Source organism: Erinaceus europaeus, chromosome 23 (assembly GCF_950295315.1).
Source record: "Erinaceus europaeus chromosome 23, mEriEur2.1, whole genome shotgun sequence".
NCBI classification, from domain to species: Eukaryota; Metazoa; Chordata; class Mammalia; order Eulipotyphla; family Erinaceidae; genus Erinaceus; species Erinaceus europaeus.
Window position 1 is genome coordinate 369,423 of NC_080184.1, and position 26,691 is coordinate 396,113.

Below are 26,691 nucleotides of genomic sequence, written 5' to 3' on the forward strand. Positions count from 1 at the left end.
CACAAAGCGCAAGGACCGGCGTAAGGATCCTGGTTCAAACCCCCGGCTCCCCACCTGCAGAGGAGTCGCTTCACAGGTGGTGAAGCAGGTCTGCAGGTGTCTGTCTTTCTCTCCCCCTCTCTGTCTTCCCCTCCTCTCTCCATTTCTCTCTGTCCTGTCCAACAACAACAACAACAAGGGCAAAAACAAATGCAGAGAAAATGGCCTCCAGGAGCAATGGATTTACGAATCGGTGTAGGCAGCAAGCCACAGCATTAGCCCTGGAGGCAAAATATATATTTCCAGAACTTGGGACCTGGTGCTTGAGTTCTGCCCTTTACCCACTGAACCTCTTCACAGACCACTCTTTCGACTTTTTCCTTTTTAATTATTTTTAAATTTTAACCAGAGCCCCACTCAGCTCTGGCTAATGGTGGTGCTAGGGATTGAACCTCAGGCAGGAGAGTCTTTTCATTTATTTATTTCTTTATTGACTTCAGGATTGTTGCTGGGGCTTGGCGCCAGCACTATGAATTCTCTACTTTTGGCAGCCACTTTTTCCATTTTATTGGAAATCAAGAGGGGAGGGGAAGATACAGAGGGAGAGAGATAGAAAGACACTTACAGCCCTGTTTCACCACTGTGTAGCTCCCCCTGCAGGTGAGGACCAGGCTTGAATTTTTTTTTTTTTTTTTTTTTTTTGCCTACAGGGTTATCGCTGGGGCTCAGTGCCAGCTGTACGAATCCACTACTCCTGGGGGCAATTTTTCCTATTTTTTTTGTTGTTGTTGCCCCTTGGTGTTGCCCTTGGTGTGGTTGTTATTGTTGCTATTGCTGTTGTTGTTGGATAGGACAGAGAGAACTGGAGAGAGGAGGGGAAGACGGGGGGGGGGGGGGGGGGAGAAAGACAGACACCTGCAGACCTGCTTCACCACCTGTGAAACGACTCCCCTGAAAGTGGGGAGCCGGGGGCTCGAACCGGGATCTTAACACCAGTGCTTGTGCTTTGTGCCACGTGCGCTTAACCTTCTGTGCTACAGCCTGACTCCCTAGTTTTGGTCTTTTTGAATCTTTTCAAGATGTTTCTATTTTCTTTATTTTTTTTATATTTATTTGTTTATTCCCTTTTGTTGTCCTTTTTTTTTAGTACTATTTTTTATTGGGGAACTAATGTTTTACATTCAACAGTAAGTACAATAGTTTGTACACGCATAACATTCCCCAGTTTCCCATATAACAATACAACCCCCACTATGTCATCTATCATCCTTCATGGACCTGTATTCTCCCCACCCACCCACCCACCCCAGAGTCTTTTACTTTGGTGCGATACGCCAATTCCATTTCAGGTTCTACTTGTGTTTTCTTTTCTGTTCTTGTTTTTCAACTTCTGCCTGAGAGTGAGATCGTCCCATATTCATCCTTCTGTTTCTGACTTATTTCACTCAACATGATTTTTCAAGGTCCATCCAAGATCGGCTGAAAACGGTGAAGTCACTTTTTTTTTTTTTTTTTTTTTAACCAGAGCACTGCTCAGCTCTGGTTTATAGTGGTGCAGGGGATTGAACCTGGGACTTTGGATTCTCAGGCATGATAGTCTTTGCATAACCATTATGCTATCTACCCCTGCCCGAAGTCACCATTTTTTACAGCTGAGTAGTGTTCCATTGTGTATATAGACCACAACTTGCTCAGCCACTCATCTGTTGTTGGACACCTGGGTTGCTTCCAGGTTTTGGCTATTACACATTGTGCTGCCAAGAACATATGTGTACACAGATCTTTTTGGATGGATGTGTTGGGTTCCTTAGGATCTATCCCCAGGAGGGGAATTGCAGGGTCATAGGGCAGGTCCATTTCTAGCCTTCTGAGAGTTCTCCAGACTGTTCTCCACAGAGGTTGGACCCATTGACATTCCCACCAGCAGTGCAGGAGGGTTCCTTTGACCCCACACCCTCTCCAGCATTTGCTGCTGTTACCTTTTCTGATGTCTGACATTCTCACAGGAGTGAAGTGATATCTCATTGTTGTCTTGATTTGCATTTCTCTGACTTGGAGCATTTTTTCATGTGTTTCTCGGCCTTTTGGATCTCTTCTGTGGTGAATATTCTGTCCATGTCCTCCCCCCATTTTTGGATGGGGTTATTTGTTGTCTTGTTGTTGAGTCTGGCAAGCTCTTTATATATGTTGGTTATTAAACTCTTGTCTGATGTATGGCATGTAAAGATCTTCTCCCATTCTGTGAGGGGTCTCTTGGTGTGGGTAGTGGTTTCTTTTGCTGTGAAGTTTTTTAATTTGATGTAGTCCCATAGGTTTATACTTGCCTTGGTCTTCTTTGTAATTGGATTCATTTCATTGAAGATATCTTTAAAATTTATGCAGAAAAGAGTTCTGCCAATATTTTCCTCTTAGTATCTGATAGTTTCTGGTCTGACATCCAAGTCCTTGATCCACTTGGAATTTACTTTTGTATTTGGTGAAATACAGTGATTCAGTTTCATTCTTCTGCATGTTTCAGCCCATTGTTTCCAACACCATTTGTTGAAGAGACTCTGCTTTCCCCATTGAATAGTCTGAGCCCCTTTGTCAAAGATCAGATGTCCATAGGTGTGGGGGTCCTTGTTGTTTTATTGTTGTAGTTATTATTGTCGTCATCGTTGTTGGCTAGGACAGAGAGAAATGGAGAGAGGAGGGGAAGACAGAGAGGGGGGAGAGAATGACAGACACCTGCAGACCTGCTTCACCGCCTGTGAAGCGACTCCCTTGCTACGGCCCGATTCCCAAATGTTTCTATTTTCATGACAGAGGCTGAGCTCTGCCAAAGAAAGGCTGAGTGAGGGCACGAACATGGATGCCAGCTGTGCCAATCCTGGGCTCTAACACTGAGTTATCACCAACCAGGCTCCCACTTTACCCATCATTTATTTATTTTTACATTTATTTCTCTATTTATTCCCTTTTGTTGCCCTTGTTTTATGGTTGTTGTTATTGATGTTGTTGTCGTTGTTGGCTAGGACAGAGAGAAATGGAGAGAGGAGGGGAAGACAGAGAGGGGGAGAGAAAGACAGACACCTGCAGACCTGCTTCACCGCCTGGGAAGCGACTCCCCTGCAGGTGGGGAGCCGGGGGCTCGAACCGGGATCCTTACGCCGGTCCTTGCGCTTTGCGCCACATTCCCTTAACCCGCTGCCTTGCTGCCCGACTCCCTGTCCATCATTTCTTTTTCCCCAGAGCACTCCTGGGCTCTGGCTGGTGGCAGTGCCGGGGTTGTACCTGCGGCTTCTTCACTCAGAGCCTGGGCCTGTGCGTCTTTGGCTGGGCAGGATGCAGTCTCCCTAACTGCTGTTATTTCTGTCTCAAGCCGTTTCCTAGAGTCCAGGAGGCCGCCGCGCGGTGGAATCTGAAGCCCGCAGCCCTGACCTCAGTCCTGGCATCACATGTTTGATGTTGTCATCACATGGCATCACCTCAGTCCCGGCGGAGTGATGCTCTGTTTCACTCTGTTTGTTTTTGTTTGGCCGCCGGGGCTAACCCGGGGGCCCGGTGCCTGCAAGGCTCCACCGTTCCCAGCAGCTGCTTCTGTCCTCTAGAAAGAGAGAGAGAGAGAGAGAGAGAGAGAGAGAGAGACCAGGAAAGACAGACGGCAGCATGGCCCCACCACACAGGAAGCTTCCCACCGTCATGGGGCGACCTGGGCCTTGAACCCGGGCCCCCAGGCATGGTAACATGTGCTGTCCCAAGTATCCTTTGAAACCCCCCCCCCCCCCATGCTTTTTTCTTTTTCCGGAGCCCTCCTCAGCTCCGGCTGGGAGTGGAGCTGGGAATGGAACCTGGGTCCTCGGAGCCTCAGGCAGGACAGTCTGCTGTGTAGCCCCACGTCTGGCCTGTCTGGCCTCCTTCCCACACGGGGCCGGGCCTCTGGCCTCTGAGGGGGCACTGCCTCCCCCACCCAGGAGCTTTTTGATTTGGGAGGATAAAGGACCATTTGTCAGTGGTTGAAGTGCTCCCACCCCCAGATCTGTTAGACAGACAGACAGACACCCCAAACCCTGAGGGAGGGAGCGAGGCCCTTCCTGATTTCCTTTTGTTCGTGTTTCTTTTACCTTTTTGAATCCTTATTTGTTTACTGTTTTAAGAAGTTTAATCCACAAGCTCTTTTTTAAATATTTTATTTGTTTACTTTATCAAAGAGGTGTAGAATGAGAGAGAGAGAGAGAGAGGCCAGAGTCCGCCCAGGTGTAGAATGAGAGAGACCAGAGCCCGCGCGCGGTTCAGCTCTGACTGGCGGTGGTGCCGGGGATCAAACCAGTGACCTCAGGGCCTCAGGCAGTAGTGATTTTTGCAGAACCCCTGTGCTGTCTCCCCAGCCCTGAGCCTCTTTTATTTTATTTGATCATTTTTTTTTCTTTATTGGGGGGATTACTGGTTTTCAGTCAACAGTAAAACACAGTAGTTGGTCCATGTGTCACATCTTTCAGTTTTCCGTGTAACAACCCAACAACTCCGCTAGGTCCTCCTCCAGTGGTGTCATGTCCCGGGACCTGAACTTACTGGTAGTCTAAACTCACTCCACCTTATTTGAGGTTGGTGGCTGGCAGCACTGCCACTGTCCCATGGGGACGACCTCTCGTGCCCCCACCCCCGTGGGCATCTGCACACCACTGTCCCCCCAAGTCGGGTCCCTTCCTTCCTCCGCACACCCCAAAGCAGCTTCCCTCCTTCCACAGAGTCCTCTGCCCTGGAGCAGCACAGAACCTTAATTCCCTCCTTTCTTCCTTGCTTTCTTTCTGCCACCAGGGTCACCCCTGGGACTGGGTGCCGCCCAGTTCCACTGCTCCCAGCGGCCATTTTCTTGCTAGAGGGTGACAGACAGAGAGGACAGACCCCTGCAGCACTGCTCCCTGGGGGGCTTCACCTGCTGGGGGCCTGGCCACCTGGCCCCTCTTCTGATTTCTCATGTCTTCCTTCCAGAGCCCTGCTCAGCTCTGGCTGACGGTGGTGCAGGGGACTGAGCCTGGGACGAGAGCTAGCAGCCTGAAGCCTAATGTTTCCATTGATATGTGAGAACGCGAGAGACAGACACAGAGCACCAGGCAGTGGTGCACCCAGTCGAAAGCACCCATCACAGCGCACAGGGACCTGGGTTCCAGCCCCTGGTGCCCACCTGCAGGGGGGAAGCTTCACGAGTGGTGGAGCGGGGCTGCGGGTGTCTGTCTCCCCCTCCCTCCCTCTTCTGTCTTATTTAATAAAAGAAAAAGAAGAGGGTTGGCCAGTGTTGTACCCGATTAAGCGCACTTAGTACTAAGCACAAGGACCCACACAAGGGATCCGGGTTCGAGACCCCAGCGCCCTGCAGGGGGGGAAGCTTCACAAGCACGGAGCGAGGGTGCACCTGCATGGTGGGGAGGGGGGGCTTTCCGGCCGCCCTGTTGCACCTGGGCGCCTAACCTGCCCCCCAGTGTGTGTGTGTGGGGGGCTGGCAGGGCCGGGGGCCACCTGTCACCAGCCTTCAGGCCAGCACCCTGGGGTGGGGAGACCATTTGGGGGGTGGGCACCCGTCAATACAGGGCCTGCATGGGGAGGGGCTGGAGAAGACGACCGCTGTGTCCTGGGGGGATATGAGCCTTGGGGGACCCCCCCAAGAAAAGGGACCCCAGCTCCCCTGCTGGGGACCCCAAGATTGGGAGGCCGGCCCTGCCTCCCGGTGACTCCTGATGGGGGTCCCCCCAGGGGTGGCGTCTGCGGCTCGGGCCCACCAGCACCCGAGTCCACGGGGAGCCCCTCCCCAGCCCGCCCCTCCAGCCCCCCGCGCCGCGAGCCCATTCTGCGGACTGGCAGCCTGGCTCACCTGCGCAGGCCCCGAGCCGCGCCTCAGGGGCAGGGGTGAAACTCCCAGCCCGGCAGGAGCGTCCGGGGCGCGCGGTGGGGGCGGGACCCGGGGAAGGGGTGGTGGTAACCGCTGGGTCTCCGGGCCCCGGCCTCTGGGGCGCAGGCCCAGACGCTCTCCGCTCCCAGAGCTCCCCGGGGGCGCCCCTCTCCCGCCCCCGCCGCGGGCGTCCTGTGCGCTGTAGTCGCGGCGCGCACTTTGCCCACCGTCCCTAGGTCGGGGGGGGCGTGGCCTGGCCGCGCGGGTCCGACGCCCCGGCTACTTAAAGGCGCTTAAAGGGGCCGCGCCGCGAGCGGAGCGCGGCGCCGACTGCCCAGCGCTTGTGGGTCCGGGGCCGAGCGCGGGGCCGAGCGGGCGGCGGGGGGCGCGGACCCTCCCCGCCGGCGGCGCTGAATCACCCGCCGGGCATTTGCATCGCAGAGCGATTTGTCAGCCGGTGATTTGTCTGCGGGGCGGGGCGGCCGGCGGGCGGGGCGGGGCGGGGCGCCCGGGGGACCTCTTGCCAATCGGGGCGCCGGGGGTGTAGACGCGGCCTGGCTCGGGGCTCGGTGAGTCGGCGGCCGCGGGGAGCCCGGGCGGGCGGGCGGGCGGGCGGCCGGGCAGCTGGGACCCGGCGCCGCACTCGGACCCGGGACCCCCCCCCAGCCCCGCACTCGGCTCCGGCCCCGCAGGCCCTGGCGGTGAGCCGGCGCCGGGCGGCCCCCCTGAGCGGGTTCGGGGCCCGGGGGCCCTGGGGGGCGCCCTGCAGACCGGGCCCCGGGGGCGTCCCCGAAGCTGGGGGTTCCCCGGGTGGCTTGCGGCGGGTCCCGCGGGCGGAGCCCCCCCATCCACCGGCCTGGCGCCCCGGGTGCTAGGGGGTCGCGGGGTGCGCGCCCTGCACCCCCGGCGGCCGGAAGGAAACGGGCCCGGCTCCCTCCGGACTCGGGGTTCCCGGGAGCAGCGGGGGCGGGGAGGGGGCACAGCTGGTGCTCAGCAGCCCCTCTGCCTCGGAGTGTCTCTGGACGGGGGTGCGCTGGGCTGGGGCCGTCTGGGGAGGGGTCCCCGGGAAAGCCCCCAGTGGGGCGGGAAGGGGCGCGTGTGCCAATCGCAACGTCCGTGCCCACCGGCGCTTGGTCAACGCGCTTCCGTTTTCGGTCCCGGGCTGCCCCCCCATGCAAATCGGCCTCTTTCCTAGAAGCCCAGCGCCCGGCCTCCCGCCCCCCCAGCCCCCCGCCCCGCCCCTCCCCCGCGGGGCCCCTGTCGCCTTGCACAACTCTCGAAATAGCCGTGTTTTGCAAGCCCCGCGGTGACCTCCCGGGGAGGGCGTGGCTGGCCCCTGGGGCCTGGGGGGCCGCCCCCCCCTTGCAGCCCCCCAGGCCCCCTCCCCCGGGGCTGTCATCCAGCGGGGGCTGGGGGCCGAGGACAAAGGGCTGGGGGGGCGGAGAGGGGGTCGGCAGGGCGGTGGGGGCCCGCGCCCTCCAGTTTGGGGTTCACGGGTGGGGGTGCCCGGCCGGGGGGTGGGGGGCTCCCCTCTGCCCCCTCCCCTGGGCGGGCGGCTCCCGCGCCCCTCCCCCACCCGACCCGGAAGGGTCAGTCGCCCGCGGGCAGCGAGGGAGGGGGCTGGGGGCGTGGCTTCCTCCACCTCTTCCTCCTGACCCCGAGGGGGGGCGCCCGGCGCTTCCGTGGGGGGGGGCGGCCTCCGAGTTGCCCAGGTGGGGGAGGGGCCAACCGGGTGGGGACGGGCCCCTGGGCCTGGGGGCTCCGACCAGCTCCCCCCATGATGGCCTCTGGGGGTCTCCACCGCCTGCCGGGTACCTGTGCCGGGGAGGGGGGGGCTCCTGCCCTTTCACTGTCCTGGGGAGGAGGTGGCCCCTCCCAGGCCTGGGAGGTCCCGGCTGCTCAGGGGGACCTGTGACCAGCCTGCCTGGCCTGGCTGTGGAGCCTGGGCGGGGGGAGTCAGGACTGGGCAGGGCGCCCCCCAGCCCCTGGCCCCCATCTCGCCTGCCTGGGGTTGGCCCGGCTGAGCCAGTTGGCTTCCTCCTGTTTTATTGGAGGCCTGGGGGTGTGGCGCTGGCTGGGGGGCTGGGACGGGCCTGACCACTGCACCAGCCGCCCACAGGCCACGCACCCGGCTGGGGCATTTGGGGGAGAGCTGCCCGTTTGGGTCGAACCTGGACCGGGGTCCTGGGGGGCCATGTGAGGGTCACTGTCAACCCTCCCCACCGGGTTCTATGGGTTCCAGTCCCAGCTAGGCAGCTGGAGTCACCTCCTTCTAAAGTGGGGACCCCCAAAACACTTCCCTGCCCAACAGCTCAGTGACAGGGTAGAGTTGGAGGGAGGGGGCTCAGAACTGGAACCCAGAACCCCCAATCCGGGGCCACCGGCCAATCAGAGCCAGGGAGGGCCCTGTCTCCCTCTGTGTTCCTTGTGAGGCAATAATCTGGGGTCCCCTCCCCTGGGGTGCCCATCAGTGGGGGACCCCCTCGGGAGGGAGTCTGCCGTGGGGTGATGCTGCTTTGGTCACTTGGTTCGAAGGTGGACGGTGGCGGTGGAGGAGGCGGGGACAGTGCATGGTCCTACACCTCCAGGGAGGCCTCCGGGTCTTGCCTCCGCAGTGGGTGTGGAGGGGCCTGACCTCTCCCTGTGCCCCCCAGGTTTCCGCCAAGGTGTGCATGAGACCCCGGAAGGAGGAGGAGGAGGCGGCCGGCATGCCACACCAGCCCTCGGCCTGAGAGCCCCCGCCCGCCGCCACCCTGCACTGCCCCGGCCCCCCCGCGGCCCCTTCCCCTCCGAGGCCCCCCGGATCCCGGGCCGGGCCGGCCCGCCGGGCCATGAAGCTGCAGGCCGTCATGGAGACACTGCTACAAAGGCAACAGAGAGCCCGCCAGGAGCTGGAGGCCCGGCAGCCCCCGCCTATGCCCCCCGCTGCCCCCCGTGGCCCCCGAGGCCCCCCGGACGAGGAACGAGAACCAGACACCTCCCGCATGCAGCGGGCACAGATGGCCGCCCTGGCCGCTATGCGGGCGGCCGCGGCCGGCCTGGGGGGCCTGGGTCAGGCAGCAGGAGACGCCGAGGACAGGGGCCCCGGTTCCGAGGATGAGGATGCCCCCCGGGAGGGCTCCCCCGGCCGGGACGGCAGCAGGCAGGGCCGGGCGGACGGCGACGGGCATTCAGACAACACTGTCTCCGAGGAGGACGAGTCGTGAGTCGGGGTGCAGCTGGGTGGGCGCAGACTGGTTTCGGGGCGCAGGCCTGCAGCACGGCGATTTCAGGGGGGTGAAGGGGGGATTTTTTTAACGCAGATCCGGGACCCCTGAGTCCTGCCACCTCAAGGCTCCTGGCTGGTGTCTCACCAGAGACACAGAGAGAGGGGGGGAGACACATTAGATGGACCTGCCAAGGGCCTCCCGTGTGGAGTTGGGGCTTGAACCCGCGCCACAGGTGTGATAGCAGGTGTCTCCCTGTGATAGGGGGCGCGGTCTTCCTGCCCTGAGCATCTCAACCGTTTTGAGAGACAGGAAACGGGAGACAGGAAGAGAGAAGCTCTGGAGTTTCTCCTGGTGTCTCGAGCCTGGCTCTCCCAGGTGGTGCTGGGGCCCACCTCACCTATGGGTGACACTCCGAGCGGCCTCCCTGCCTGGAGCTTTTGTTCTTTTACCCTAACTGCCTTCCCCACCTCACACCCAGCCCTGCTGAGCTCTAGCTGATGGTGATGCTGGGCTTTGAACCTGGGGCCTCGGTGCCTCCGAGTCTGATCACGAGGGTTCCGGTATCTGCAACTTGCTGTCCTATTGAATGTCCTTCCTATTTGTTTTGTTTTTTGTTTGTTTGTTTGTTTTCCCAGAGCTCTGCTGAGCCCTGGCAGACGTGTCGCTGGGGATTGAACCTGGGACCTCAGAGCCTCATGCAGGAGAGTCTCTTTGCAGAGCCCCTGTGCTATCTTCCCAACCTTACTCCTTTCTTTCTTTTTTTTTTTTTAATGTACTTATTCTCAAGAAGTGAGAGTGTGCGCTAGCGGCAAGAGCGTTAGAGGCCAGATACCCTGCTCAGCTCTGGCTGATGGTGGCTCCGGGGATTGAACCTGGGGCCTCGGAGCCTCAGGCAGGAGAGAGGCTTTCTACAGAACTGTGGTGCTGTGTCTCTCACCCCCCCCCGTTTTCTACCCTGCTTTTCCTCCTGTCGGAGCTTCCCCCTTGTTAGCCGTGCTGCTCCCTGCGGTGCTGGGGCTCCAGGCCCCGAGAGTCCTCCGGCAGGTGGAAGGGGGCGGGTTCCCGCCAGGTGCTCCAGGGAGAGGGTGTGGGACACTGGCTGAGCCCCTCACTCTTGCCTTGTGCCCCCAGGAAGCCGAAATGGGAGGAGGAGGAGGAGGAGGAGGAGGAAGAAGAGGAGGAAGAAGAGGAGGAGCTGGAGGAGGAGGAGGGGGAGGAAGAGGAGGAGGACCTGGACGAGGAGGAGGGGCTAGGCCCCCCGGGCCCCACGGCCCTGTTCCCCCGCAAGGCCCCTCTGCCCCCCGCTTTCCGTGAGGGCACGCCCCGGGCGTTGGGCGGCCAGGATCGGGGGTCTGGGCCAGCCCACCCCGGAGCGGGCACCCACGGTGTTGCCCAGCTGCAGCCGCCAGACCACGGGGACTGGACTTACGAAGAACAGTTCAAACAGGTGGGCAGGGGGCCCGGGGACTGGTGGGTGGGGGCATGGGGACCGGTGGGCAGGGGCCCGAGGCCTGGTGGGCAGGGGACCCGGGGACTGGTGGGCAGGGAGCCCCGAGGCCAGGCTGGCTGTGGGGGGGCCCCCAAGGCCGGGACTGGTGGGCAGGGGGCCCCAGGGACTGGTGGACAGGGGGTCCCTGAGGCCAGGCTGGTATGGGGGTGGTCCCCAAGGCCGGAACTGGTGGGCAGGGGGTCCCTGAGGCCAGGCTGGCAGAGGGGGGGTTCCCCAAGGCCAGGGCTGGAGGGCAGGGCCCCAAGGCTGGGACTGGTGGGCAGGGGTTTCTGAGGCCAGGAGTGACAAATGATGGTCTCCGAGGCCAGGGCTGACATGGGGGGGTGTCCCCCCAAGACCAGGGCTGATAGTGTGACATCCCTGTGGTCGGGACTGGTGGGCAAGGGCCCCCCAGGCTTAAGCTGGATCCTCAAGGCTGTGACTGGCAGGACAGGGGTCTCCGAGGTTGAGGCTGGCAGGAGGGGGCCTCCAGGGCCAGGGCTGGCAGGAAAGGGGTGTCCCTAAGATCAGGGCCTGTGGGGTGGGGTCCCAAAGCTGGGCTGGGTGAGGCTGGAGCCTCAGGTCTGGGCGGGTGGTGGGCTGTGGCCAGCGGAAGTGGCCTGCTGCCCGGCCTTTGAAGTGGCTGCCCGGGGCCGGCAGATGGGAGCCAGATGGTGGCCGGGCTCACGTTCCCGCCGAGGCCAGCTGGGTCTGCCCGCTGGGAGTGGCCGTCATGGGGCGGGTGGGGACCAGCGGGCGCTGGACAGAGGAGGGGCGGCCGCTGGGACTCTGGGGGTTCGAGGAGGGTGCCGTGACACGGAGGAGTGGCTGTGGGGACGTGGCTGGCTGCATCTACCTCGGTTTCCCTCCCCGTCTCCCAGGGGCCCCACATGCCTCTGGGCTCAGAAGGCAGGACCCCCAACGCAGGAACCCCCACTCAGGCACGTGTCCCGGTGCCGTCCCGGGCCGAGTCCCGGCTTCAACTCGGGGAGAAGCGCCTTCTTTCCCTTCCTCCACTGGCTTAGCAGAAAGAGCAACATTCCTGTACCGGCGATGGCAGGGCTCGAACCCTGGGTCTCCCCAAGGAACTGGGTCCCAGTCTCCCACCTCTTGTCCTGGGGGTCCCTGGGGTGGGAGCTTCTGAACCTCAGTTTCCTTATCTAGACGGACCGCTTGGTGCTGAAACCCCCCCCAACCCCCGCCCCCCCCCGCAGGTGGGGATGGGGGCCTTGAACCCAGGGCCTTGTGCTGCCAGCCGGCCCAAGTTTATTTATTTTGGTGAAGGCTGGAGCCTGGGCCTCCAGGGTCTTGAGCCTGCACGGCCTGTGCTCTGACAGCCTGCCCCACTCCACTACCCACGGGGCTCCCCATGTCATCTGTGATGCCCCCATGTAGTGCCTGGGTTTGGACCTAGAGCCGCAGGCCAGCCGGTCCCACCCTCTGCCCACAACCAGTGATGGGTAGGAAAGCCAGCAGGTGCCGGGGCCTCTCTGTGCCCCAAGCCCTGGAGGTCGTGGGTGTGAGGTCTCAACTGATGCAGAGGAGAGACTCCTCACTCTTTCTCTTGAGGTGTGTGTGAGGGGTCTGCATCCCCTCCCCCGCATGAATGGTGCTGAGTGGGGGGGCTCATCGGAGAGGCTGGTACTGCCAGGGAAGGGGCACCACCGCTGAGGCTCTGCGGGGTGTATAGGAGTTTGGGGGGAGTGGGGGGCTGTTGCCGAACACTGGGGGGGGTTCATCAGGGCTGAGGGAGCCTCCCGGGAAGCCTGGAGCCCACGCCGTGGCCACACCCCCTGGCCGCCTGCCTGCCTGCCAGGCCTGGCACCCTGCCTGCCCGTGCCAGCCGCTGACTCAGCCGGAAGCAGCAGCCCTGCCGCCAGGGGTCAGCAGCCTGGCCTCGCGCCCACGTTCTGTAATGACACACGCGGCTAGGGTTCGCGCCCTGGGTAGAGCGCAGCAGGGTCCCCCAGGCAGCCCGGCCCCTACACCAGTGCCTGTCTCCCCGCCGCACACAGGCGCGCAGGCTGGAAGGGGGAGGCTATGGGGTGTCCCTGGAGTCTGGGGGCATCGTGGGGGGCGGGCGCGTGCAGGCGCGGTCCACAGCCTGCCCCTTGTCTGCTGGCCAGGAGCCCTGGCTCTGCTGGACAATGGGGGGGTCATGGGGTTAAACGGTAACTAATCTGCCCATTGAGGCTGGCGGTCAGCTGGCGGGGTCCCCTGGGGGGCGGGCAGAGAGCGGGCTCTGTCCCCTGACCTCAGGGCCAGGACCCATTAGTAACCCATCCTCCAGGCTGAGAGACGGCCCGCCAGGGAGGGCACCGGCCTCGTGGGTTTGTGCCCAGGTGCCACATGGGGGCTGCCACAGTGCTGGGAGAAGCTCCCGGCTTACTTTCTGTGAGACAGAGAGCAGGGAAGTCACATGTGAGGTCTGACTGCCAGAAGTACAAATCAAAGAAAGGGTCTTGGAGGGGTGTGGACGTGCACCCCATATTTCTGCCCACAGAGGATTGCGGAGGGGGGGACACCGTGGAAATAGGCACGCCAGATGCAGGGCCAGGCGCCCTGAGAATAGGGAGCCTGGGGGCTGGGAGGCGGCTCAGCAAGCAAGCCTGCCGTGGTTGTCCATGGGGCCCTGGGTTCTAGCTCTGGCACCCTGGGGACCCCGACAGACCCCAGTTGTCACCCTGAGGCCTCTGTCCCCCTGAGCGGCTTCACTTTGTCTGTTTTCATTCGAGGCAGAGAGACACCGCCAGCTCAGAGCTTTCCCTGGTGCCCTGGCTCTTCCCATGGGGTGCTGGGGCTCCGTCCAGGCACCCTCCCCACTGTGCTGTCTCTGGGCCCTTCTGACACCTGGTTGGAGAGAGTAGCAGAGCAGCGTGGGGGTGTGGGTGCTGGCATGGGGCCCGGGGGGGCCGTCTGGGGTGTGGGGTGTGTCTGTCTGTGCGTCTGGCAGCCGGGGTGTGGCTGTGAGTGTCGGGGCGCCGTGTGTGGAGGGGTGCTGATGGCAGTGTGGTCCCCTGTGGCCCCCGGCCTCTGACGTGTGTCTGCCCCCTGTCCGACTTGGAGTGTTGGCTGGGGTCCCCGCCTTGGCTACAGGCTGGTGTGGTACCTCCTCCTGGCAGCCCGCCCGCCTGCCCGTGTTCCTGGAAAGCTGGCTGGCTGGGGGTGCCCGCACCCGCCTGCCGCCTCGCACCAGGAGTCTTTTGGGGCAGAGGCAGGGGTCAGTTTGGTGCCCTTCTGAGGCCCCTGTTCTCCCACCTCTAGCGGAGGTCCCCCAAAGTCCTGTCCCCACCCCTGGGGGGAGTAAAGACGATCTAGCCTGGATCCCCCTGGGGCTGCCTCTAGCTCAGGGGGGGTAGCCTGCACCCACAAACCCTGCTCCGGTGGCAGGTGTGTGGGGCACGTGGTGGGGACCCCTAGGGGGTCCATCCTGGAAGCTACCTTCACTCCATGGTGGGGGACTGAACTCGCAAGCTTGGGGTGTTGGGGCCGCCCATCTCGATGCCCCTGCTATACCCAGTCGGTGGAGACCCCAGATTTGTTTGTGGCTGGGCACCTGCCCCCCCCTTCCTAGAAATTTCTCTGTGCTGCGCCCCAGTTCCCTCCAGACCCTTCTCAGGCCCGGAAGCCAGGCGAGAGGCCCGGCACCTTCTGGGTTTTCTATTCCTGACCCCGTGGGCGGGGGTGCAGGTCCTGGGGGGCAGATGTGCAGCCCCGCCCAGAATCACTTCCCCAATTTACCCGTGGCCACCTGGTGGTGTTACTTGCCGGGAACTGAGGTGTCCGGGCCCCTCCAGGTGCAAGGCTGAGGCCTTGGGCGCACCCCCGCCCTGTCTGCATCCCCACTTTACAACAGCCCCCAGAGTGGCGGTGGGGGCTGCTTTATTCTGTGCAGAGGGGCTTTCTCTGATGCCAGGGTCCTTCAGTGTGCTGCTGGGACCAGGGCCTCCTGTCTATCAGGCCCCCAGCTCTATTTCTGCGTCTGTCGCTTGCCTGTACCCTCTCCCTCAGCCCGTGCTGGACCCCATCTCCCTGGCCTGCAAGGTTTTGGATAAAACCCCAAACCCCAGCTTTCCCTCTGTCCATCCCTGCGCTGTGTGGGGATGTGCTCTGGGGCCCCCCACATGCAGCTGGCCAGAGAGGTGTTGGGGGGGAGCATCTGCCTCAGTATCTCCAGGTGCAGACTGGACATGGAGGGGGTGCCCGCTCGGCCGCCGTGGGTGTCTGTGTGAAGGGGGGGGCACCCTGGGGACCTGGCTGCAGCCCCACCTGGGGCCCAGGGCAGGGTGCTGAGTCATCTCGTCCTGGGAGGGGGCAGGAGGGGTGGGGCGCCCCCACTGGGGGCTGGTGAGGCAGAGTAAGCCCCCCACACCCTCTCGCACCTTCTCGCACCGGCCCCCTCCAGAGCGCCCTGCTCCAGCCAGACAGTAGAGACAGGAGACAGAGACAGAGAGAGCACAGCAGCATGGAGACCCGAGCCCCAGGGTGGGGGCGGCCGGCCAGCGGGGCGTCAGTTTGCGGACGCAATGTGCTAGTAGTATCCCTGCCTGGCCGTGGAGGCTCTGCCCTGGGAGCCGCGTCTGCCTACGTGTTTATTTTATGAAGATTCTCGGGAAGCAGAGTCCCCGCAGGCAATGACCTCCGACCCCCCCCCCCCCCCGGGTTCACCCTTTTCTAGAAGCCAGGGGGAGCCTCAACCTCCCCTGGGGTCCCCCCATCCCCACCCACAGTGGGGCCCCTTGGACCTTGGACCCGCCTGGGTGGCGGCTGGGGGCCCGGGCTTGGGGCCAAAGTTTCCCGGGGGCCCCAGAGGGGGCGGTTTCTCTGCTGGGTGGGGGGGGCGGGGGGAGCCTGACCCCCCTGCGGTGACCTTCAGCCAGGGCTGCGGGAGATGGACCCCCAGGCACTCATCTTGGTGGGGGTGCTGGCCAGGGCAGGCTCTGGTTTGGGGGTGCCTCTCTCCTCCCCCAGGACTCCAGGTCAGCAGCCTGACCCCTCAGTACCAGGCAGCTCCTCATTTCGGGGCTGAAAACACCAGTTTCGCCACAAACAAGAATTTCCTGTTTGCCCGGGCGGGGGGGGGGGGGGGAGGGGGAGGGGACCGCCGGCCGCCCTGTGCCCTTCCCCCGACCAGCTGCCGGCTGCTTCCTGCCCCCCCCCACAGCCACGGGGGTCCCCCACCCCGCACAGGCAGGGAGCCTCAGGTGCAAGGTCCCCGCGCGACATGCAGACCCGAGGGGAGCTGGGGGCAGTTGGGGGGCGCTGTGGGTGCTGGGAATTGTGAAAGAAGTCCGCAGAGCCTATGGGGGCGCCCTGGCCTCCCCCCATCCCATGGCGGGTGGCAAAGGGGACCCAGCCTCCAGGCCCCCCCCCTGCAGAGAAAAGAAGGTGTCCTCATGGGTTGTGGCCCCCCCATCCTGGAGAAAGCGGAGTGTTTGTGGGGTACAGAAACACCTAGGGAGGGCCTTCTAGAGCCCGGCAGAGCAGTGGGGGTCTGCTTGGGGAACCACGGGCTGGGGCTGATGGTGGGGACCCTGTGAGGCCTGGGGAGGGGAGTGGCAGAGGGTCTCAGGGCACCTCTTTCTGGCTCTCACTGGGTGGGGGGCCTTTGTACAGATCCCTCTAAGGAGGAGTCCAGCTGGACTGTGGAGGCTGATGGGGGGTTGTGCTGGCCTGCGGGGGAGCGGAACCAGGGTGGGGAGCCAGGCCCCATAAACTGGGGAGGCGTTGTGTGAAGTGGCCCCCTGGGGTGTGGCATTTACCACCCTTTATGGCCTCTGACCCCCAGGGTCACCATTTGGTTTGCCTCCTTCTTCCTGGGGGGGGGGGTCTTGGGGCAGCAGTGGCCCCTCTGGACTTGGGGGAGGGTGCCCCGGGAACTGTCCCGGGAAGTGGGGAAACTGAGGCCCAGTGAAACCCCAGGAGGGGTGGGGGGGGGTCTCATCTGCAGGACCCCCTATGGGAAGGGTCGTGGAACTTCCTGGGGTCTGTCTGGGTGTCCTCTGGCTCCCTGCACTTTCTGCCCTTCTTGCTGAGAGCAGTCCAGCACCCTGCCCGGGGCCCTACTTCCACCTCTGAGCCGATGTGCCCCAGTCTCTTAGGGGGACACGGTCACCGGATTTGGGGCCCCTTGGTCTACCTGCTAGGACACAACGGGGGTGGCGAGGGGCCAGGCCAGCCTCCCTCCCCCAGGTCCAGCTGCCCGGTGGAGACGTCCACCTGCGGGTTCCAGCGCCTCGGGCAGGGCCGCCACCATAAATCAGCGAGGAATGTCGCCCGGCTGGAGGCTCTGGCCACACCCCCCCCCCCCCCCCCCGGGCCGACCACCCAGCCTGGCCCCAGAGCAGCTGGGGGGCCCCCCACCCCGGTTTATCTTTGAGATGCAGATGGGGAAACTGACGCCCTTGGTGTCTGGGGCCCTGCTGACCAGCTTTTGGGGCCTGGCCTTGGTCCCATCTGAAGCCTGCTGTGCCCTCCTCAGCCTTGGGGACCCCTACCTCCCCCTCAGCCAGCCGGCCTGGTCTGGGGGGTGCAGAGGGGGGGTCCCTTGGGGAATGCAGCCTCTTGTGGGAATGTGGTCTTCTGCAGGGGTGCAGGGTGGTTAAGTTGGGGTGGCGCTGGCATGCGGGGAACCCTGGTCCGACAGCCGGGTGCTTCTGAGAAAAAAGGATTCAGAGACAGGGCCAGGCAGGGAGGGCTCAGTGACACAGCCCTGGGGACCGCAGAATCAGGAGGGGCTGGGGGAGTGTGGGGCACCACATGAGCTGAGGCAGGGTCTTGCCTTCCAGCCTGGGGAGCCTGGAGTTTGTGGAAACGGGGTGGGAGGCAGCTTTGCCCACGGGGGAGGCGGCGGGGGGGGGGGGAGATCAGGTGGGATTAGCCTCGCCGGCGGGGTGGGGAGCTTTCTGGGACAGCCTCCCACCGACCTCTCGCCGCTGACCCACCCCCACTGCCCCACAGCTCTACGAGCTGGACGGAGACCCCAAGAGGAAGGAGTTTCTCGATGACCTGTTCAGCTTCATGCAGAAGCGAGGTGAGGCTGAGACCCCCACCCGACACCCTCCGTGGCCTGCCTGGCTGTGTTGCCCCACTGTCCCTCCGGGGAGGGAGACCAAGGCTGGGAGGTGCAGTCCAGCCCTTTGTCCAGCCAGCCCTCCCGCAGGCCTGGAAGCTTCTGTAAACACCAGCCCGGAAGGGAAGAGAAGGGGGTGGGGGCATTAACCCCTCCCAGCCTGGCTGGAATGTGGCTGGACCCTCCAGGCTATCGCATCCAGCAGCAGCGGGGCCCGCCTCGCCCTGGGGCTTATCAGCCCAGCCTGCCCTCTCCAGGGGGCTCCCTGGCAGCACTGGGGGGTCCTGCCCCCCCCCAGTAGAGGAAAGACCAGGGCCTGGTCAATGCCATCCCCTTGCCCTGTGGCCCAGCCTGGGAGCCCCTCCTGCCAGGGAGACCAAAGCCTACACTTGTGTGTGTGTGTGTGTGTGGGGGGGGGGGGTCCCAGTGAGCCTCCTCCCCTGGGAGACCGAGGCCTCCACTGTGTCTGGGAGGAAGGGCTGCCTCTTTGGGGGCCCAGTGACACCCCTTCACGACCAGCAGTCCAGGTCTTCCAGCCAGGGGTGCCCCACTCACACCTCTTGCCCAGCTGTTGGCCTGGGGGTGCCCCCCCTCTCTGGGAGACCGAGGCCTCCGCCGCCTCTCGGGGTGTCTGACCAGGGTGCCCGCCCGGGCCGGGAGACAAGGCCCTCCTTGCCCCGCCGCAGGCACGCCGGTGAACCGCATCCCCATCATGGCCAAGCAAGTGCTAGATCTCTTCATGCTCTACGTGCTGGTGACGGACAAGGGGGGGCTGGTGGAGGTCATCAACAAGAAGCTGTGGAGAGAGGTCACCAAGGGCCTCAGCCTGCCCACCTCCATCACCAGCGCCGCCTTCACACTGCGCACCCAGTGAGCGGGCGGGGGCACCCCGGGGGGGAGGCGTGCAGGGGGGGCAGGGGTAGACGTCAGGGGGTCATGGGAGCCTCAGGTGGCGGGGGCCAAGGAAGGGGTCCCCCAGACCGTGACGGGGAGCGCGGGGGCCTGGACGGCGGGGGTGCTGGGTCCCCCTGACAGTGACGGGGAGCGCGGGGGCCTGGACAGCGGGTGCTGGGTCCCCCAGACAGTGACGGGCAGCGCGGGGGCCTGGACAGCAGGTGCTGGGTCCCCCAGACAGTGAAGGGGAGCGCGGGGGCCTGGACAGCGGGGTGCTGGGTCCCCCAGACAGTGACGGGGAGCGCGGGGGCCTGGACAGCGGGTGCTGGGTCCCCCAGACAGTGAAGGGGAGCGCGGGGGCCTGGACAGCGGGGTGCTGGGTCCCCCAGACAGTGACGGGGAGCGCGGGGGCCTGGACAGCGGGGTGCTGGGTCCCAGCCCTTGGCCAGCAGTGGGAGCCAGCTGCTCGCCCCCCCAGGTACATGAAGTACCTGTACCCCTACGAGTGTGAGAAGCGCGGGCTGAGCAGTCCCAACGAACTGCAGGCCGCCATCGACAGCAACCGGCGGGAGGGCCGGCGCCAGGGCTTCGGGGGCTCCCTCTTCGCCTACTCGCCCGGTGGGCACGGCGTGCTGCCCGCCCCTAAGCTGCCCGTGCCTGGCCTGGGGCTGCCCGCCGGCACCAACGGCAGTGCCCTCCCCACGGCGCCCAAGATCAAGAAAGGTGAGGGCCCGGGCGGGCTGCAGGGGCTGCTCTGTGCACTGGGATGGGGTGAGGGGTCTGGAGGCCGTGCGCCCCGGATCGGGGGTCCCCTGTGGGTGAGGGAGGGCCAGGGAGGATAGCACCCCGAGGTGGAGTCCCTGGCACCTGCCTGTGTGCACGTCGGGTGCCGCCCCTGGCTCTGTGCTCAGACGGGCATCACCAGCTGGTCGCCCTCGGGGACAGAGGTGGGGGCCAACTCGGGGGACACGGGTCCCTTGCCGCCTGCTCCACGCTGACCCCTGCCCACTCCCCGCCAGAGGAGGACTCAGCCATCCCCATTGCCGTCCCCGGCCGCCTGCCCGTGTCCCTGGCGGGCCACCCAGTGGTGGCGGCCCAGGCAGCAGCGGTGCAGGCGGCGGCAGCCCAGGCTGCGGTGGCGGCCCAGGCGGCGGCCCTGGAGCAGCTGCGGGAGAAGCTGGAGGCCGGGGAGCCCCCCGAGAAGAAGATGGCACTGGTGGCGGACGAGCAGCAACGGTTGATGCAGAGGGCGCTGCAGCAGAACTTCCTGGCCATGACGGCACAGCTGCCCATGAGCATCCGCATCAACAGCCAAGGTGGGCGGGGCCTCATGGGGCGGGGGCTGTGGGCGGGGCTAGTGGTTGGGGCGGGGTCTGCGTGGGGCGGAGCTAATGTTTGGGGTGGGGTCTGTGGGGCGTGGTCTCACGGGGCGGAGCTAGTGTTTGGGGTGGGGCCTGTGGGGCGTGGTCTCATGGGGCGGGGCATGTGTGGGTGCAGTCTCCTAGGGCCGGGCCTGCACAGGCACAGTCTCGCGGGGTGGGGCCTTGTGGGACGAGGTCTTGCAGGGTGGGGACTGGCCTGGGGCGGGGCTAGTGTTGGGGGTGGAGTCTGTCCCGCAGGCAGGGCCTTTGCCCAAGGGGCTGCGCCTGGGGCCTGCTGGGAGTGAGGCTTGAGCCTGGCTATGTAAAGAGCACCTAGGAATCAATAAAAACTAACATGGGGCTGGGGAAGACAGCAGCGCAGGGGTTACGCAAAAACTGGCCTGCCTGAGGCTCTGAGGACCCAGGTTCAATCCCCAGCACCGACGTCAGCCAGCCAGAGCTGAGCAGGGCTCTGTTGCCTGTCCTTTTCTTTTTAAGTTATTTTCTTTTTTTTTAATTTTTTTAATATTCATTTATTCCCTTTTGTTGCCCTTGTTTTATTGTTGTGGTTATTATTATTGTTGTCATCGTTGTTGGATAGGACAGAGAGAAATGGAGAGAGGAGGGGAAGAGAGAGGGGGAGTAAAAGACACCTGCAGACCTGCTTCACCGCCTGGGAAGCGACTCCACCGCAGGTGGGGAGCCGGGGGCTCGAACCGGGATCCTCACTCTGGTCTTTGCGCTTTGCGCCACCTGCGCTTAACCCCTGCGCTACAGCCCGACTCCCCTTTAAGTTACTTTCTTTTTAATTTTTTTATATTGATTTTCCTTTTTGTTGCCCTTGTTGTTTTATTGTCTTTGTAGTTATTGATGTTGTTGTTGGGTAGGACAGAGAGAAATGGAGAGAGGAGGGGAAGACAGAGAGGGGGAGAGAAAGATAGACACCTGCGGACCTGCTTCACCACCTGGGAAGCGACTCCCCTGCAGGTGGAGGGCCGGGACCTCGAACCGGGATCCTTATGCCTGCCGGTCCTTGTGCTTCACGCCACGTGCGCTTAACCCGCTGTGCTACCGCCCAACTCCCGATTTCTTTATTTTAGAGACAGAAATTGAGGAGTGGGGGCGGGTAGAGGAGAGAGAGCAAGGCACCTGCAGCCCTGCTTCTTGGCTCCTAAAGCTTCCCCCCATCGTTGGAGGCTTGAAGCTTGAACCCAGGCCCTTGTGCCGGTACCATGTGCATTTAACCTGGTCCTCCACCACCTGGCTCTCCTTTCTTTCTCATTAAAGTAAAATAATTTGTTGAGAGAGGGCCCAGGGGGTGGAGAGCTCACCTCACTGTGTGCTAGGATCTGGGTTCAAGCTCTCAGGCACCCCATGACAGCACAGATGAGGGGAGGCTTCAAGCCCTGGAGTCTCTCCTCCTGTGTCTCTCTTTCCCGCTCTTTCTCTCACATCATTCGTTTCAGTATATCGTGATGGGAGGGGTGCAGGCGTGCAGACACACAGCCTCAGCCATAACCCCAGTGGCAAGAAAAAACAAAAATAGAGAAGCCCAGGGCCCCATGCCCAGCTGTGGAAAGAGCACGTCAGAGCCCCGTCAGATCAATAAGAAAGATTGGGTGGAGGGGGGGCGGGGTTCAGCCCCTCCGACCGCATCAAAGGAGCCGGCTTATCAGGGTGGTCAGGCGGTGGGGCAGGGTGGCCAGAGGGACAGTGCAAATAGGGGACAAGTTTAAAAATAGCACAGATGCGGGTGGAGAGGGGCCTCGGGGCCTTGGGGCCTGCAGCCCTGACACCACCTGGTAAAGCCCCAGTGCCCCGGGGGAAGCTCCACCGCCCTGGTCTCCATCTCTTCCTGGTGCGTCTGCACGGCCTCCCCCTGCAGAGTAAACACAGACAAGGATGGGGCCCTGTTAGCACCTGGGGCGTCACCAGGGTCTCAAGGCGAGTATGAGCCCCCGGCGCCCGCCCCCTGCATCCTGGCCCAACCCAGGTGTTCTGCGGGACCGGGCACCGGCCTTGCACCCTGCTCCCCGGGGCGTCCTCGGGGCCCGTTTCCTAGAATCGCGGGCACTGCGCCCCCGGGCCCAGGCTGGGGTGGCCCAGGGAGGTCCCCCCTGACCTGGCCTTGCCTGCAGCCCCCGAGGGCCGTCAGGAGGCAGCTGTGAGCACCGGCGGCGGAGGCAGCAGTATCACCATGTCGGTGGAGATTAACGGCGTCGTGTACACAGGTAGGCCTCGCACCCCACACCCCTGCACCTCCAGGACCTGGGGCCATGGGCTGGGTCCCTGTCTGAGGATGGGGCAGAGTGCACACCTTGCCGTTTGCGGGCAGCTGGGTGCAAGCCCCAGCACCATATGGGGGCACCGCACACAGCCCAGGGAAGCTCCGTGAATGGGGGAGCTGGGGCCAGGTTAAAAACCCCCCCCCCCCCCAGTACAGGGTAACAAAGGGCCTAGCAGATTCATGCAAAAGGTCTCGGGCACATGGGCTCTGCAAATAGCCTTTTCTGCCTGAGGCTGTGGGGAGAAATAGTAATAGTAATAGTAAGTAAGTTCTCAGGCTCGAGACTCCTGGGTCCCGGGTCCCCGGCTTCCATCCCGGGTGGGTGTGACATCTCTCGCACCGGGGTTCACTCTGCTGCTGGGCCCCGACCCTGACCCCGACCCTCCCACTCAAGCTCTGGGGAGACGGGCCAAGGCGGCGGGACAGCCCGGCTGCCACCCCGCTGAAGGAAGCCCGCACCCATTATTCTAGACAAAAACAAAGTGACGATTAGGGGTCACACCACAGTGCACAAGGACTCGGGTTTGAGCCCCGGCCCCACCTCGGGGGGGAAGCTTCCTGAGCGCTGAAGCGGGGCGGCCAGTGTCTCTTGCGTCTCTCCCCGTCTCTTTCTCCTCTTCCTGAATTTCTGTTCGTCTCTATCCTAAAGAAGTACTTACAGAAATAAGTGAAATTAAGAATAAAGAAGAGTCAGCTACAGGCCAGAGACAGTCTGCCTGCCTCCTGCCTTGCCGTGTACTTCTAGACTGGACCCCAGCCCCCCCATGGGAGGCACCAAGGCACCAGGAGCAGCTTGGCTGCTGCACTTTCCCCGAATCCCGGGGGGTCAGGCCTGTGCCACGGTAGCTCCCCACTCTCACCCCTCTCCGTGCCCCCTCTTTCCACTAGGAGTGCTGTTTGCTCAGTCCTCCGCAGCTGGCAAAGGCGGCGGCGGCGGCGGCGGCGGCGGCCCTGGGGGCCGGGGAGGCACCAGCGGGACCTGTACAGCCGGCGGTGGCGGTGGCTCGACCAGCGGGGGCGACCAGGGGACCCCCACTTCTACCTCAAACAACTCGGTGCCTTAACCACGCCCCCTGCGCCCCCTCCAGCAGCCCGAAACCAGGCAAGGGGTCCCGGCGTGCTGGGGGGGCGCACAGGAGCCCAGCTGACGCCAAAAAGCAGAGAGAGCCGTGTACACACACACACACACAGACACACACACACACACTTATATATAAAACGTGTAATGATAGCCAAGGAGACACTTGAATCACTCAGGTGGGGACAGACAGATGCCGGGCCTCGAACCGGCACTGCCACCTCCCCACCCGTGGCTGCGCCCCCCCCCCCCCCCACTATGGGGACCGTCTGTTTGGTTTCTGTTTTTCTGGGACTAGGGCATTTTCTTTTTCTGTTTTAACTTTTCGTCCTGATGGCAGCGGTGGGCGGGGGGGGCTGCTTCATTCTCTGGAGGTGGGGGCGGCGTTGTAAATAGTCTATTTTATTCTGGGGGTGGGCGCAGAGTTTGTATACAGTCCTGTGTGTGTCTTCAGGGAAACTGGACTTGGACAGGCAAAAAAAAAATCCTCAGAAGTGAGGGGCCCCTCTACTGTCCCCAGGGACCCTAATCTGCCCTGGGGGGGGGGCTGGACTGGAGGCCATCAACTCAGGTGCTATTGGGGGGTGGGGCCCTCCTCCCACTTCACCCCACAGTGGGGGTCTGCATTCTTTGGTGGGGGGCAGGACTCCGGGAGGGGAGGGGTGTCCCCTGTCTGAACCCCCAGGCCCCTGTCTCAGGGATGATCCGGCCTGGAGGCTCTGTTTCTGTCTGGGGGTGTCCTGCACCCCTTCCCACTCCTGTCCCCCTCCCCCAGGCTCCACCTTCCTCTGGGTTGGGGGATGCTTCCTGCTGAGCATGCGGCCAAGTCTGGGGGCCCCGGGGACCCCGTAACCCAGGCATAGCTGCCCCCCTCAGGGAGCTCCTTCACCCCTGCACCCGTACGGCTCCCTGTGGAGGACCCCAGCTGCTGTAATTGGGCCCCAGGGTGGGGGCACTAACAAGGCGGGGGGGGGGGGGCAGCCTCGGTGCCTCCCTGGGGCACAGGGCAGCGGTTGCCTTGGGGGTGGGGGTGGTGAGCCCAGAAATGGGGTGCCTTCTGGATGGCCCCGGGAGTCTTGTGAGGGAACCCTTCTTTCCCCAGTCTTGCTCAGGGTGGGTGTCCGGGGGGGGGGGGGGCGGCATCCAGGGCCCCTTCCCCAGTCTTGCTCAGGGTGGGTGTCCGGGGTGGGCGGCATCCAGGGCCCCTTCCCCTTTTCCTTCTAGAAAGTTCTCTCCCCAGCCCTCTCCCTCTGCAGGAGCACAATCATTGTGGGAGACACAATCTGGCTGGGTGCCGGGACCTTCTGTGGGCCGAGCACCCTGTCCCCCTCCTGGGGGAGCTCTTTCTACCTCAGGTGTGACTTGATGCCAAATCTACCTGCCACCCCCACCCCGCGGGGCGAGGGCCTGGCCTGCTGTTCAAGCTGATTGTAGGGGGTTTGGGGGCCCCGGCCGCCCTGTCTGGGGGTGCAGCTCAGCATCCTGTATGCAAGCCGGGTGGGGAGGGGCTTCCTGTGGAGATGGCAGGGTGGTCTCCAAACTCAGGGCAGGGAGGGACGCCCCGCTGCCCCCATGTCCTGGGCCGCTTCTAGAATCTTCCCGGTGACCTCTGATCTGGCTGGGGGGTGGGGTGGGGTCTTGTGCACCACTGTACTGCTGTTTCTTCTCGTGTGCCCCCCCCCCCGTGCCCCGCCTGCCCCCCCATGCCCTCTGCTTGGCCATGTCCGCCCGTGAAATGTCTCTGGGGACGGGGGGGGGGGGGGGGGCAGGGGCTGCGACCCCAACTCAGGGCAAAAGGCAGAAACTGTAAAACAGAAAAATCGCATCCAACACAAAGGTCTCATCATCTACCTCTGGCGGGCCTCCGCCGCGGACTCACACTTTGCAGGACGTGTCAGGTGTTGAAAGGGAAGCTGGACAGACAGACAAGACAAAAGACCAAAAAGGAAAAAAAAAAGTTTTTAGAGAAAGGTGTGATTTTTTTTTTTTTTTTTTTGGAGATTTAAAAGAACACTGAAAGTTTACATTTTATAGTGACATTATTATCAGATTGTATTTAAGTGGGTTGTGACCTGCGGAGCTGATATTAAACCAAGACAAACACTCGCACTCGGACCCCCGCCGCTGCTGGCTGATTTTCTTTGCGTCTGGGGGGACACCGGGTGGGGGAGGAGCTCTGGGCTTGGTGCCACCCCCACTTTGGGTTGTGAACCAGGGTCACCGAGGGGCTTGGGGCAGAACCCCCTAGCCCCACTCGGCCCAGGGCTTTTGCACAGCACCCGCTTCCTGGCCTTCCCAAAGACCCATCCCGCACACACGCACATCCCTGGATCAAGTTGAGGGGCTCCCTTCCCAGCGTCCAGCTCGAGGTCCGAGGACCGAGCCCTCCTCCAGGAAGCCCTCCACCTTGGCTCCTGGCCTTCTGGCCAGAGGTCACTCCTGCCCGAGATAAGGCGCCAACAGCCCCTTCCTCCCTGGGACTGGCTGGGCAGCCAGGAAGGCCGCTGGCCCCAAGGTCACACAGCCCTGTCCCCTGACCCCTGCCCGCCCGCTGTGGGCTCCCAGGGTCAAACAGCCAAGAGGGGTCACGTGCCCTCCCCACCTCCAGAATTAGAAATGTCCCGGCTTCGGGACCCCTTCACCCACTTCCTCTGGGGGGTGCGAGTCCCCAAACAGCAGGTGCACCAGGGGGGCCTCTGCCTCAGTTTCCCACCCCCCCCCCAGCAGGCGCCAGGCTGGGTGGTCCAGACACCCCGCCCCCACGCCCAGCCTTTGTCCGGCGCCTGCAGCCCAGGCTCGCCCGGAAGGGCTGGGGGTGGGGTGGCCTCTGACCTCCCGCCAGCCAGGCCCTCCCGGGGGAGGGGGCCGCCCTGCCCCCACAGGCCCTCAGCCAGGCTGCCCCTGAGGTGGAGCTTGGGGAACCCCTGGAAGCCAGGAATGTGGAAGCCTGCAGGCCAGTTGGACGTGGATGGGGTAGGGGGCAGGAGGGGGAGGCTGTCACCTCCTCCAAGCCGCCCTCCTGCCTTGGGATCTCAACCTCATCTGGGGAAACTGAGGCCCAGGGTGCCCTAATGTCTTCCTGATTCCTGGCCACTCATCTCCCAGGTACTAGGGTCCAAAGGAATCTGTGGGTGGGCGAGTGAGCACACTGGCACTTGGAGGGAGGGACTTGAACGCAGTACCGCACCCAGGTTGAAGGTCCAAGCTTGACCCACCGCACCCCGTCCGGGGTGGCCGCACGGGCTTGCTCCGGGACGGATTCTCAGGGAGGCAGGAGCCAGGGGCCAGGGCCGCTCTCTGGGACCTGGGACTTCCAGGAGGCTGGGGTGGCACAGGGGGTCAGCCCCCGTGCCCGCCGCGCTCTTCTCTCTGTGCCCCGGGAAGCCCCCCAGGCCCCCCACGCAGGCAGCAGCCCCCCGTGCACGCGCTCACCGCCAAGCCTTTGCGCCTGCGGGC

At 63.4% G+C, this 26,691-nt stretch overlaps 1 protein-coding gene across 3 annotated transcripts; it reads left to right on the forward strand.

Moving 5' to 3' along the window:
• The first annotated feature begins 5,850 nt into the window (after positions 1-5,850).
• Positions 5,851-25,350, forward strand: ARID3A (AT-rich interaction domain 3A). Of its 3 annotated transcripts, none has more exons than XM_060181452.1 (9): positions 5,851-6,302; positions 8,500-9,047; positions 10,186-10,501; positions 17,504-17,576; positions 18,302-18,485; positions 18,988-19,232; positions 19,529-19,825; positions 22,009-22,101; positions 23,046-25,350. In XM_060181452.1, the coding sequence occupies exons 2-9, from the start codon at positions 8,677-8,679 to the stop codon at positions 23,219-23,221; spliced, it is 1,755 nt and encodes a 584-aa protein (XP_060037435.1). In that variant the 5' UTR covers positions 5,851-6,302; positions 8,500-8,676; the 3' UTR covers positions 23,222-25,350. The 3 variants fall into 3 exon arrangements, with proteins under 3 accessions (XP_060037435.1, XP_060037436.1, XP_060037434.1); XM_060181453.1 differs by having other exon boundaries at positions 6,293-6,414; XM_060181451.1 differs by lacking the exon at positions 5,851-6,302 and adding an exon at positions 6,423-6,546.
• Positions 25,351-26,691: the final 1,341 nt, after the last annotated feature.